Source organism: Amblyomma maculatum, chromosome 1 (genome assembly GCF_055883805.1).
Source record: "Amblyomma maculatum isolate TAMU_Amacu chromosome 1, ASM5588380v1, whole genome shotgun sequence".
NCBI classification, from domain to species: domain Eukaryota; kingdom Metazoa; phylum Arthropoda; class Arachnida; order Ixodida; family Ixodidae; genus Amblyomma; species Amblyomma maculatum.
The window spans coordinates 14,288,093-14,302,530 of record NC_139344.1 but is presented as its reverse complement, the minus strand read 5'-3'; the positions used below and the strand labels follow the sequence as shown (position 1 = coordinate 14,302,530).

Genomic DNA, 14,438 nt, shown 5'->3' with positions numbered 1-14,438 from the left:
GTGATACAAGCAAGTTTCTGCTCAAGCCAGCTGTTGCTGGTGCATTTTGGCTCATCCAATCTGCTCGTACTAGCTCGGCGATTGATGCGTCGCCATTAATCCTATGATTCTTTTACTATGGCAGGATAGGATTCACAATAAGGCAGTTTCATAAGTAGACGATTTACGACAGGATTGATCTGTTTCAAAGCGCCGACCGCCGCGGCTTCGAAGTGGAACAATTTAGGCCTAGCGATGACTAGGGACGGTCATGCACGACGCAGTCATTCGCCACGCTCGCGCGCCCCACCCCCGCGGTAAAGTATAATGTACCTGCAGCATCCCGTGCTGCCAGCATTGCAAACTCGTGTGCTTTCACTACAGCTAAGGCCGTGCATTTGTTGACGTTTTGCTCAGCAACAAGCCGTTAAAATGATACTGCAGGCAGGACAAGGCTTCAGTACGCAGTCGCTGCGCTGTCGGCTGTAATCGAAGATGTCGGGCGGCACAGTAGACACCGCATATTCTATACATCGATCTTTGAACGTGATACAGTGGGCAAATGAATAACTTTGTGAAGCAGACCCGCTCATACGCTTCGCGCACTCAGGCGCCGATGAATAGCCTCCGTCAACAGACGCCGCCATAACCGCGGCTAATGACGCAAACCGAGGTTGCCAAGCTCGGTTTGCGACAACCACGGTTTAGTGGTGTAACCATGGTTTTGTACGCCGTGTAACATGGGCTAACCACGGTTTCGCGTAACCGCGGTTACGCTGCGCGAACTGGCAAACTCCTCAGTGTGCGAGCGAGAGTACGCCAGCGAGCCAGCGCGCGGCAACCGGAAGTTCGTCAAAGTGACGTATTTCTGGGCGGAGCTTTGAACTTGCTTGTATTCTTCATTTTTATGACTCCCTTCGGCGTACGAGTTGAGAGGGAAGCTTGGAAGGGTCATTTTTAATCGCCGATATCTCTGGTGTTGCAGAAGCTAGATCAAAAATTTTTGCGGGAGAATGATGGGTGGTTCAATATCTATCAGTGTTATGGCGTTGTTCACCCTTCTTGGTGACCGTTGCTGTGGGCCTTTAAATATTGACTTTTGAAAGTAAAGTGATTTGCAAAGTTGGATAGCACCTTCAGAAACCCTCATTCCATTTATTTTCTATAATGAAAACCTCACGAGTATCTTTTTTTCCAATGTCCAAAGAATGCACGCAAAATACCAAAAATATCACGTGACTAGTGCATTCATGCACCATGATTATGCTGCTCTCAATAGTGGCTTGAGTGAACGAAATCAGCTGTGGCCGTGACTTCATGGCCCCGTTGCAGCAGGAGGTAGATATGTCTGTGTTGGTTTCTTTGCCTGTATCAGCCAGCCGGCGCACGTGATAGTGCAAGCTGCAGCTAGCTCGCCACGCTCGCTGCAACCATCGCCAACATATCATCCTACCGCTGGAACTGGGCAGTCAAGTCATGGCTGCAGCAATTTCATTCACCCAAACCATGATTGAGAGCACCACAATCGCCGCGCACGAATGCGCTAGTGATATGACAGTTTTTGCATTTCGCTACATAAAAATGCATGCGAGGCTTTCGTTATCAATAAATAGAATGGAGCTTTCGGAAGGTGCTCTCCAACTTTGCAAATCACATTTATTATCTAAAGTCAATATTTAGAAATTTAGGAAAATATCTTAAAGGTCCCCAGAAAGGGGTCACCAAGAAGGGTAAACAACGCCATAACACTGATAGTTATTGAACCACCCATCACTCTCCCGCAAAAATTTTCGATCTAGCTTCTGCAACACCAGAGATATCGGCGATTAAAAATGACCCTTCCAATTTTCCCCCTCAACTCGTACGCCGAAGGGAGCCATAAAAAAACAAAGAATACAAGCAAGTTCAAAGCTCCGCCCAGACATACGTCACTTTGACGAACTTCCGGTTGCCGCGCGCTCGCTCGCTGGCGTACTCGCGCCAACCCGTCCTCGCTCGCACACGCCTGAGGAGTTCGCCAGTTCGCGCAGCGACGGTTAGTGTAACCGTGAACCCGTGGTTATCCTATGTTACACGGCGGACCAAACCATGGTTGCACCACTAACCGCGGTTACCGCAAACCGAGCTTGACGACCTCGGTTTGCGTCGTTAACCGAAGTTATGACTGCGTCTGTTGACGGAAGCTACTCGTCGGCGCCCGAGTGCGCGAAACGTACGAGCGGGTCTGCTTCACAAAGTTATTCATTTGCCCACTGTATCACGTTTAAAGATCGATGTATAGATTATGGTGCCGCCCGACGTCTTCGATTACGGCCGACAGCGCAGCGACTGCGTACTGAAGCCTTGTCGTGCCTACAGTATCGTTTGAACGGCTTGTTGCTGAGCAGAACGCCAAAAAATACGCGGCCTTAGCTATGAAAGTACACGAGTTTGCAACGCTTGCAGCACGGGATGCCGCGAGCAGGCTGCGGTACGTTACGTGGCAGCCTGCTGGCAAACGTGGCAAACGCGGCAAACGCAGCGGTCTCGTTGCTGTCACTTTTGGAACATGGCACTACAATACTTCATGCTCAAAAGCAGCGGGGGGGGGGGAAGACATGGGGCAAGCAGTTACGAGCAGCGTGAGTCCATTGCACCATGCAGCTCGCGATCTCCAGCACGCTGGTAGAAGGAACAGCGGAGTGCGCCGGCAATGCGAGGCAAGTCGGCTTCCTGGGGCGAATGTGGTGGGCGAGTGGGAATGTGTGCACAGACATAGGAGCCTCCTTGCTTGGCGGTGTGAATCGCAAACGTGCGCGCTTTCCCCCCGACTGACTCCTCCACCACCCTCCTCTCCCCTCTCCCTCATCGATGCATTGTGCGAGCCACAGCGGAGATGGAGGCTGCTGCCAAGCCCGCTCACGGAACGTTTGACCGCATCTATAACTTCGAATAATTCTGATTTACTGTAAATACTTTCAAGACGATTTCCCTTACAATCAATTCTTAGCCTGGTTGTCGTTCTGCAATGTCATTTTGATCTTCATGCAAAAAATGCATATAACGAAAACCTGGATGTAAAGAAAAATTGCGGACATTTTACAGTTCCGTTATACCCAGGTTTAACTGTACAGCCAACACACAATACTGCACATCATCAAACATGAAGCAGAGGAAACTGTGAACGCAAAGCCACTGCACAGTAGACATATTTGTGTCCATATGAACGCTTTATACACAATGTTATTATTACAGTCGAACCCGGATATATCGAACTCGAAGGGGATCGCGAAAAAGTTCGATATATCGATAATTCGATATACAGAAATTGGCTTGTGACGGCACTTACGATGCGAAAAAACGATACCATATTTGCCGCATAATCAACCCACTCGCATAATGAATTCTCTCTCCACTTTTGCTCCCGAGAATTTAAAAAAAAAAATGCTTTAAGGCCAGCTCGCTCACATGCAAGCGATTGAGCGATCTCAGCGACGAGCGGCAGCGACAGAGCGAAAAATTTCCAACTTGTTGGAACTGCATCCCGCTCGCCGCTCGAGCCACAGCTCAAGACAAGGTTTCTGTGTCGCTGCGGCAGAAAATTGCGAGCGTTTTCGCTTGCATGCCGATGGCGCGCGTCACTCTGTTTCGGTCGTCGCATCCACAGCTCATTTCTTGGCAGCGTGCCAAGATGTTGCGCAGCGATAACGTCAGGGCGCGTTTATCTTTTTATAGCTCCTCCCGTGGTGGCGGCGTGGTGGCGGGGAGCGAACTTGGCAGAGTGCCCGTGATGGCTTGATTGCACAAGTCTGGTTCGATTTATCACGCCGCGCTTGGGGCGGGCGTCATGATCGCAGCAGCTGACGGCGTGCTTCCCTTGATTCATACATGCAAAGATAAACGGCTCGCGCAAGAAAAAAAAAAAAGGTCTGCCGGTTTTTAACGTCCGCAGCCGCCATATCTTACGCTACGTCGCGCGTACAGCACAACGATAAGAAAGAATGACTCTCGCAAAAAAAAAAAAAAGAGAGAGAGAGAGCTGTCGCTTCTTAACGTCCGCAGGCGCCATAGCCACGTCAGCCGCCGCGCGCAGAGGGTACAGTGAACTAGAATATATTCTATTCTAGTTCACTGTACAGAGGGTTCGCAACACACGCTGGAGAAAGCGTCCCACGTCTGTCTGAAAACGGGCTGAGCTGGCTTGGCGCATGCGTAGCGCGTGCTGAAGGAGAGAGCTCGGCAAAAGAATGGGCACACCCACGCACATGGCTTGCAAACGTCATGTGTTGGCGCGCGGGAAACGATAACTGCAGATGCGCGCGCCTTTGGCGAATGGGTGCGGCGCTGTCCAGAACTGTCCCCTCTCATTCCTTCCGCGCGTGGCTTGAAAACATCACGCGGCAAACGGCCAAGAGTGATGCGATCGTCTTTGGGGAAGGCACACTTTCCAGTGCGTAGTGCGGAGTTCGATATATCGAACGACGGCGAAATTGAGTTCGATATATGACGCGGCTTTCCTATACTTTTACATGGGATTTTCAAGGAGATATTCCGTGAGTTCGATATAACCAAAATTCGATATATCTGGGTTCAATATAACCGGGTTCGACTGTATACACAGAAATGAGAAAGCATCGGGTGCACTCACTGTGCCCGTGCTGCAGACGAAAAGAATGGATGCTTGGCCACCTCACTGTCGGGCTGCACACCACACTTTTCCAGCAGTGGCATGAGTACACCAGGGAACATGATCAGCGACTCTTGTAGCTGCAATAAAATTTCAGCATGGGTGGCAATTTCTATATTATCCTATCAGCTAACCCTTACATAAACACATAATGAAACCCTAGGCGTGCTCTTTAGTAGCTACCACCTGACTTCAGTCTAACAAGCCAGATAAGAAAACAGGAGGGCACCACTTTCAAAGCCTTAACAGTGTCCAAAGCCTCTCTAGTCCCATGAGGTCAAATTTATCGTTATTATTACATACCACCAAGAATACAAACACTGCTGACAAGCCTACGGCAAACAAAAGGTACCACGCAGAGTGCCAAGATGTGGCCGCACCATTTTGTCCGCTTCCTCCTGAGTTGACCCACCATCCTGGGAGGCACTGCCCCGTGCCAGGTGGAAGAGGGCCATAGGTACTGAGAAAGCAAAATTCGGCAGCTGACAAAGGTTTCGCTCAGCATCCCACTCGCGATACAGTCGAACCAGGTACTGGTACTGGTCTGCACGGATAGCATAGTAGTCCAGAACCAGCGTCACACACAGCGGGTCATTGTCTGGATCAAGCCTGCAAAGGTGAGACCCCCATTATTAGCCCATACATCAAAAAGTGACTGCACATGATCCCCGTGGGACAAGCAAGCCAGAAAAGGAAAGTAAAACAGCAAAGTGCACTGATTCGGGATCTAAAAGAGCCTGAATAGGCCTCCAGTTTATGAAACTGAGCCATCAAAAGATCAATGAAAGTCTACTATTTATACAGCGCTAGGGGTATATAATTAAAGCAGATGTTAAAAATATGATGAAAAAAAAACCCAATTTGTACAGCCATAAATCAGAACCGTGCTGAATCAAAGAATGGCAATTATTGTCCTGCCCAAATAGCAGCAACTAAGGCATGCACAGCCTACCAAACAGTATATTTATCACTTTCACTCAACCTAAACTCTGTCAATATATCATCAAAAGCCACTTTAATGGTTTTATTGGCATGGCAACTTAAAGCCACAATAGACACCGCAGTGGAGGGCTTCAGATCAACCGAGAACATGTGGGGATCTTTAATATGTACTACTGACATTGTACAGCAGACAAACACCTTTTGAGTTTCACCTCCATCGAAATGCGGCTGCTGCCAGGTTCAAACCTGGCTACTCGAGCTCATTAGCCAAGCCACCACTGAGCCAGAATGGCGGGTACAAAGTGTTTTAATAGTTAAATAACCTTGACACAGCATCCCACTACTATACCGAGCCCACATTTAGACAAAAATACCTCAAAAGAGGTTAGAGAGAGGCTACACATCAGGGCTATGCCAAGCTAACATTACTATTAATACACCTGCCCAGTATGGGAACTATCTCACTACATGTGCAGAGAGATAAAATAGAGAATACAAAACCTGTTGTAGCCACATTTATCATGAGAAATTTGAGGGTTCTGATGGTACCTGAATGAAGACAGATCTATACTACCTTTCTTTCCGAAGTACCCAAGCCTCATTCTTTACAAGGTAACTAGAAATATTCAAGCTATTTCCAGCTAGGGCATACTGCTGCTTTGCACATTGTTTTTCCGCTGTCCCACAAGGTACAATGTAACTAGGTTTTACTGCGTATCTTTGCTCGAATACCTCCAACAGAAAAAGCAAATACTACTCACAAACTATGCATAATTATGCTCTCAGTTTAAGCCCCTTAATCCCACTGAACCTGTGTATGTCTTCAGTAATCAAAAAAGGAAAGAACAGTGCCACGACACCAAGGCAGCACTAAAGAACATATCAAGAAATGGAATTTGTACAGCTGCTGAGAGCATTTTTATCCGTCACTTTTGTGAAAAGTTGGCAAGAATAACGTTAATTAAAAGGAGACTCCAACCATGTATATGCAGGAGGCTGCATAAAACTGGAATGTAAAACTACTCTTCTACTGCAGATTCTCACCCCAAAAGCAGCTTGCAGAACTCCAGTGCAGTTCGTGAGCAACCACGCTGTCCAACAAAGTTTAAATGCTTGAAAAGAGCCAAAAAAAGTGACCTATTCTCGCTGCGGCGATAGTCAAGTCGGCAGTTTCCTTGAGTAAGATTGAAGAGAGTGTGGAAACAAGACTCCAGGCAATACAGAGCTCGTTCTGAAAAACACATAATGTGCACACTTCTGTTCAATCTGCGCACCAAAATAGCAAAATACAGTAGGGTCTTGACGATATCAATCTCACAGAGTCACATAAATAAATGAGTATCGCCCAAAAGTTGCTCCATCTAAAGCAAACATCTGAGGCACAGAAGATGCATTCACACAGTTCTGTTTACAGCTGAAAGAACTCATCTACTGACACGTGCCAATGCTCACTAAATGCGGTGCGTACCGTGCGTGATATAGGTGCAACATTTAGTGCTCGAGGAAGCGATTGCAGCTCACACATTCACAGCATCCATATATCCACAGGACAGTTTGGAACACATAAATTCCGCACGTTGTGGACAATGTGTTCCACCCAGAAAAGTTTATGAATTTGCATAATCTGAAAATTCCTACCAGCTATGATTGTATCATGGAGATTCTACTGTGAATGATGTATATGGAGTCAAAATATAAAATACACATTTCCTGAGGATTTTATAATTGCAATTGCACTATAGAAAATAGTAGGTGCTTTAACATTTTTACCATCCCCCAATGGGGAAGCTCCAGGGATACTTAAATGTCACCAAATTCTATGAAACTCCTACTGTAGGTTTTTTTCTCATTCCTGACTAGTATTTCCGCCAATTTTGGTAGCCATGTGACACATCATTTCAGTGCAGATCTATTTCAAAGTTCATCTCTTACACAGTTCAGATGAGACTTCTATGGTCAACACTGCCTTTTCAATGTGACAAACATTCCCCACGAGTTGATATTCACTCCCCACTCTAAAAGAAAAATTTTGTGGCTGCATCGAGCATTTTATGAAAGAACCCATCGTTTTCAGCCACTGCGGTATGGGCTATCATTAATTCAAATTTCAAAGCATTAGAAATTTTTTCTTTTGGCAACATGTCAAAAAGCCATCACTCACGTGTGAACCACAGCTTTTGGGGAGCGGTTCCAAGGAAGTTAAGAGGAGAAAATGTGCAAAATATGAAGACACATAACACAGTCGTCACTGTATCTAGCAAATTCACAATGTTGCTTTGCAAACCAATAAATGTGCACAAGAATTAACATTTCTAGGCACACGTTTGCCTACTAGTTTGCCAAGGTTTTACATCCTACTTCCCTAAATGTGTGAAGATACTCTTAATGCCTGAACAAATTTCAATGGTCCCTCCCAATCTCGCTGAGTGCACCGAGTGGACAAGCTGAATGACCGCTGGATGTCTGGCAGGGACCAGCCACCAAAAATGTCTACTGTTGTCGGCTGAATGGTCACAAAGACCCCACGTGTTGCAAAGAGGTAACAAATCACCAAAGGCTGCTAGCTTAAACGTCTCTTATACCAATACAAACTCAGCTTTTGCATAGACAGTTACAAATTTTCCTAGTAGCGAATGTGACATACCAAGCCTAATGTCATATACCAGATCATTTCACTAGGACAATAAGAGGGCCATTCATAAAATTCGTATTATTGGCATGAGGAAAGGCAGATTAAAAAAAATTAGGCTTGAGTGGGAGTTTGATCATAATATACATGCTCTCCGCCCAAGACCACGCACTTCTGCCACTTAGACGAGCTGGCGCAGACAATCACTCTAGAGCTCTTTATTATTTGCGTTCTGGAAGAGTATCCACTTCAAAAATCATTTTGTCATCGACCTGGAAGTGTTCTAGCGTAGTGAATATGTTCTTTGTGGGAAGAATGAGGAAATGAATTTGTGCGAGGTCAGGTGAATACGGAGGATGATGCAATATTTTGTAGCCTTACTGCCGTGTGTGTCATCGTCACCTGTGCTGAGTGAACCGTTGCAGTATCATGGAGCAGGCAAAAGATTTTCGCAAGCACATAGCAACCTTTGTCATGTGTAGGTGGCTGTGAAAAATGGCGGGCACTGCGCCTGCACTCACAGTAACATGTTCCATTATTTATTCGACAGTTGTCCACTAGTAAGCAAGCGTTAGAGCTGCTGCTCAACATTATTGCTATGCACTGCCACAGCTTGACATGAATCTACTATGAATGGCAGCCCTTCAAATACAAAAAGGGATGACTGGGAGTGCTTCCAATTTCCCAACAAATGCTCCCATTTTTTGCTTGATGCTCTAGCGGTATTTTGCACTGCTATACAGAACACAGTTTTTATATTCCCGTAAAAGCAGAGAGACGTACGTTCATTTTGATGCCTCTTGTGTGTGCCTTTTTTGAAGTTATGGTAGTAATAATATGAACCTTGTGAATGTCCCTGGTACAAGATCAATTCATATGTGGTCCTAAAACCAGGTACGAGTGAATGCAATATGGTGTTTCCACAGCAAGTGCATATTACCAGAATTGCCTGCATGTAAGGCCGTTATGAGTGTCTGCAAGTTTCTATGCTGTCAAATTCAGCTTCTTGAAACAGAAATTCGAGAAAGCCTCAACAAAACTACCTGTACAGTAAAGCCCTCCTTTTATAAACATTTATGCAAAAAATTAAACCTCACTTGGCAAAGAATTGAAGGTGTTTTGGTGACCATTCTAAGAAACTCACCAATAAGCTCTGCAGCCATCTGGAGATCCTCACTCATCCTACAGACATCACTGAACTGAATCAGGGAGTCTACATGATAAGGATGCTGGTTCAGTAGTGCCTGAAAGGTTAGAAAAAGTTAATACTATAAAAAAAGAAAACGCCTCTGTGAAGGCTTTAGTGACAAAGTTTTATGTTTATAACATTAAAAACAACTTCTTTAAAACGTGATTGTCCCCCGAACTGCGAGTTAAGTTGTGGCATGAAATTGCTCCCTACTCCACTAATGATATTACTGTAACTACAAGCAGTTCTCTCTGCAACAACTAGAAAGAATTCTCAATACTCTTTTTTGCTAGCAACACAGCAGGTTCGAAACTTGTTTACCTATGCATAAACCTCTCACACTGCACTACCCGTTCTTGCATCATGCAGGAAAACTTTTCCAGTTTCTGCTACACAATCAGGAACAAAAGCTCCAAGACATATAAGCTGCAATTAAAGCACATAGCTGTGTTACTATATGGCAGTTCAAGACTGCACAAGCAAGGGTGAAAGTAAGAAACTTATGTTTCCATACGACAGTGGAATACGGCAATCATTGAAAGTCACAGCATTTGTAAATCTAGACCTGTACTGGTATATTCTGGAGACTGTACGCCGGTGCATATAAAATAAAAAGGACAGATATGCCTAGGTTTCCTCTTCATACTGAAGGCACACATCTAAAAAATATTAGAAGGCAAGCACAATGGCAGAGCTCAATGTATGTGGAAACTCAAGTGAACGCAAGCAACAAGCAGCGTCATCAAGCAAAGCGTTTCACCTGTGTCACTTGTCTCATTGCATGAATCTACTGCCCCAGAAAATTTCGCTAGTCGCCTGGAAGTGCATGTGCCAATAGTATGAACGCTCAGTGTACTGCTAATTTTGTTCTCAAAGTGCTACATTTTGCATTGTCAAGGAAGCATTTTGCATTTTATGCGCCATGGCGAATTACCACAGCTTTAAACACCTTGTTGATCCCGCCAGGTGTGAACGGGTTCTCTGGGACGTGAAGCACAGGAACTACGAAGTGCAGAATGCCTCAGAAACAGCTTGGCACTGAGCAGCCAAAGCCATCGGTACAACAGCGAGTGGTTTTGTAAACAATTCAATGGGGCAGCCTCATTGACTACTAATTTCTCTCTGTAGAAAAGTACGGCGTTTCGAAAGTAAGGCACTCATATTTCATGAGCGTAGTCCCAACTGCATAATGTCGAGCGATTGTTATTGTTCACTAGAAAATGAACCGCCAAGCAGCACATTTGCTTGTCAACTGAAGGCTTATATAATGCATGAATCAACCTTTTAATGCAGAACTGGACTTACTATTTCACAGAAATATGATACAGGCTTCATCAGATAGTGGAATAAACTGTGCTCTTCATGCCTATGCAGTTTCCATGGTGAAGGGAAGGTGGAAAAGTCTGTGCGACACTTTAAGAAGGGCATTCCGAGTTCGCGCCCAGGCGAAAAAGAGCGGGGCTGGAGCGGATGACATTTCTAAGAGTTGACCACCTCGCAGTTGTTCAATAAGCTATGCTTCATGCGGGATACAATGCTCATAGACCATAAGTCAATTTGGTGGTACATTGCTATAATAATTAGATTTGGCGTGCTTCCTCACGAAACCAGCTGACTTCTTTCAAAACACAAAAATACCCCTATTACAGTTGAACCTCGATATAATGAAGTCCTACTCGCAGCCGAAAATTTCGTTAAACTGCAAATTTTGTTACGTCGAGGTTCCCATGTTCTAGCTGCCCAAATAAAGTAACAGGTCAGTGGAACACTGCTAGTTGATGGGAACTTGTAAATTATGAATTTATAAAATAAGAAAGAAATTCTAGCAATAATAGCGCTAACGAGGGTACCAGATGTTTTGTACATCAGGAGGATAATGGGTGATAGCAAACGGACACAAATGCATCACCCATGCTGGCGCGGCTACCTCTGCGCGGCAATTGTTCAGGCCTCACGTAGGAATATTTACACACTTAATGAACTTGCCTCCCACTTTTGCCGCCAACAAATTAAAACAAAAAAAACAAAAAACGCTCGCAGTCCAGTGTATTTCTTGGCAGGGCGTGTTCTGTGAGCGTTAGCTCCAGTGATGGGGTGAATGGGGGGAGAAGGGGTGGCAAACTTGGCAGAGTGCCAGCAACTTAGGCAGGAGTGCTGCTCGGCTGGTCCGGTCGATCAGTGCCTTCCAGGGATGGGCCTTGCCTTCCCTTTATAATGCAGCGATTGGGGTGGGCACTGTCCGCTGCCATAAACCATAAACTCATTGGAACGTGAGTAGCAGTAAACACCTTTTGAAGCGAACAATGCTGAAAGCCCACATCATGATCGCGGCTGACCGCATGCTTCCTTTGACGACTGAAGGGTGGAAGGATAGACAACTGCTTCTTCTCGCCTACTGAACCCTCCCTTCAAACTGACGTCGATGTCGGGGAAATGCAAAATGCAATGCGTCTCGGCTAAAGTTCTCATGCCATTGCCAATTAAGGTGGCTGGTGGTACTACATGCATGCTACTAGCGAGGACTTCATTAAATCGAAAGTGCGGCATAAAATTACTTCATTAAATCGCGAAAAAAAAACACGATTTTCAATAGGACAGAGATTGAGAAATAAAAAAATGCGTTACATCGCGAATTTTGTTACATTGAGGTTCGACTGTATGAGCACTGTCCCACAATAAAAACTGCACCAAACGAACTCTATTTACGTTTACTGTCTGTCAAATAAGTCAAGCAGACAGCCCATATGGTTTTCCCATGCATTTAAACTTGCAAAGGCCTCATTAAAAGAACAAAGCATCAGCAGATCTTTGCTGCAATGCAGTCTGATAAGATTGCATTTTCAGTGGAGAGCCCTGGGCCAAGCTCAACTCCAGCACCAAATGCAAGAGTTGAGATTGTATCTGCAATGCCCAGCATGGTGCACTGCACGGAAAAGCAATAAGGAAAAATATGACAATCAAATCGACAAGCTTCGTAAAATTCTCCAAAAGCAATCGGACGAGTTTGACCATTCTGGATCTTTCACTGTCAAAAAAAATGCAGTGACACATCTGCTTCAGAAACAAATGTAGCTAGCAGTGCTTCAAGACTGCTGTTGGCTATATGCAGGATGAACAACTAATTCAGTCGTCCTGTATACAACCAATTACAGGAACCCTAGAACTATTTTCCGAGTGAGTGGGGTCAGGACTTCGTCTATTATGTAGGCAAGAAATATTTTGTTTATATCTTTTCCAATTTCAACTATTCCTATCATGCAGAGTGCAATCACTTAGAATTTTGCACAATAATCAAGGCATAAGTGCTTTATGTTTTCACAAGCCATTATATTCAATCATATCACTACATACTTTTCAGAGATAAATTAGCACAGAAGCATTTCTACTTCTGTATAATACTCAGCGTTTGCCCCTTTCGCTGTCACGAACATACCTGTACATTTTCGCGTTTTCCCTCCAGAGTGTCACTGACATACTGGTACATTCTTTATCGTGCGTTCAAAATTTCACGCCTGAGCACTTGGCACACTTGGACAGGCTGCACCATCTGTAATATCTTTCTACAAGTTAGTTTTTTCGCCTTGCGTTGCGTTGGTGCGTATATACTGAAGAGTATGGAGCGACCGTTTTTGAAGGACAAAATGAAATCACAACCGAATAATAAACGGTCATATGACCGCTTATTAGTGCTCAATTGACACAACTTAAAAAATTGAAACTTGATAAAATGGGTCGCAAACGCATCTGATTTTGCATTTTGCCGCATGGTATTTTAACATCTGCGATTATTATGATTATTAAGTTTGCAAATTGTTTTGTGGTGTATTACATCAGCAATGTTTACTGTCGTCACCGTTTTCACGTCTGTTTGCCATTGTTGCAAGGCATGTAGCTTCTTCAGTCGGTGATGGAGCGAATGAAAGCTGCCTTTGTCGCTTTGCCTCATCATGCCCCTCTCATTTTCGCATACATGGAGCTCACACTTAAAAGTAAAACAAAGCAACATAAGTCAAGCAATCACAGGTAGGTGAAAGGTACAGCAGAAAAAAGCCGGTTTTTAAAAGGCACATGGCTTACACTGAACAAATAATTCTCAGCCTCGCTTTGTTTTGTTACCTCAGAGCGAGGGGAACATGGCTTACGCCCAGTTGAAGACAAGTGTCAATGCAGGCAGCAACAGGTCAGTGCAGTGAGAATAGTGAAAACAAAAGACCTCACACACAACATTGCGGATGCAAGACTCACCACTATGTTGTCAGGGTTGAAGGTCTCAACAGCATCCAAGAATTGAAACTGGATAGCTTGGTACGACTTGGAGTGTTGGAAAGTGAAGAAATGCACATCACCTCGTGTTTCTACCAGGTCCATGCTTATTCCTGGCACCGCGGTTGCATTAGGAAGAAAAATAAGAAAGGACAGAGAACTTAACACCATATTAACACCATATCAACTTAACACCACTTAACACAATGCCGCTTCAACCTCTGCGGAAACTACAACCAATGATCAATTAGTTACACTGTATGAAAACAATGACCAAGTCAAAGCAGCAAAGTTGTGTTTGTCTTAATACAACATAGCTAACTTGGGAAACCATTGACATTGCTCAAGATTCATTGAGTCTTCCTTTCCAGCAAATGTGATTTACTCAGGCGGCAATAGGGTTAAAGGGTTCACTGCTTGAACATGAGGTCACAGCATCAAACCAGCACAACAGCTACCTTAAGCAAGAAAGCAAAATGAAAAAAAAAAAAAAACAATGTGGAGTGAAATACCACTGACAGTGATGTGAATGGCAAAATAAAGTTTTGGTTAGCTCAGCTGGTAAAGCAACTGCTCCGGAAAGGCAGTGGTCCCGGGTTCGAACCCCGAATCAGGACAAATTTTTCTTTAACTAAAAGTTTCTGAGAAAGCTGCATAGCTTTCCTCTGTAACCATATGGCTGTGCTTGGGCAGATGTCAATGAGTTATTATTGCCTTATTACAAATCTACTCACCTTGTGGGATTCCCCAAAATATTCAATCAAAATTCA

General features: G+C 44.6%; 1 protein-coding gene across 2 annotated transcripts in view; it reads right to left on the bottom strand.

The window, feature by feature from the left end:
- Nucleotides 1-14,438, bottom strand: part of Nulp1 (Nuclear localized protein 1) — a 53,603-nt gene that overhangs the window by 23,482 nt on the left and 15,683 nt on the right. For both annotated transcript variants that reach the window (XM_084587751.1, XM_084587752.1), the window contains exons 5-9: nucleotides 13,651-13,781; nucleotides 9,361-9,460; nucleotides 6,632-6,818; nucleotides 5,026-5,254; nucleotides 4,607-4,725 (exon numbers count right to left, since the gene is read on the bottom strand). In XM_084587751.1, coding sequence (XP_084443877.1) covers nucleotides 4,607-4,725; nucleotides 5,026-5,254; nucleotides 6,632-6,818; nucleotides 9,361-9,460; nucleotides 13,651-13,781 — 766 coding nt within the window. The remainder of the gene's footprint in view (nucleotides 1-4,606; nucleotides 4,726-5,025; nucleotides 5,255-6,631; nucleotides 6,819-9,360; nucleotides 9,461-13,650; nucleotides 13,782-14,438) is intronic.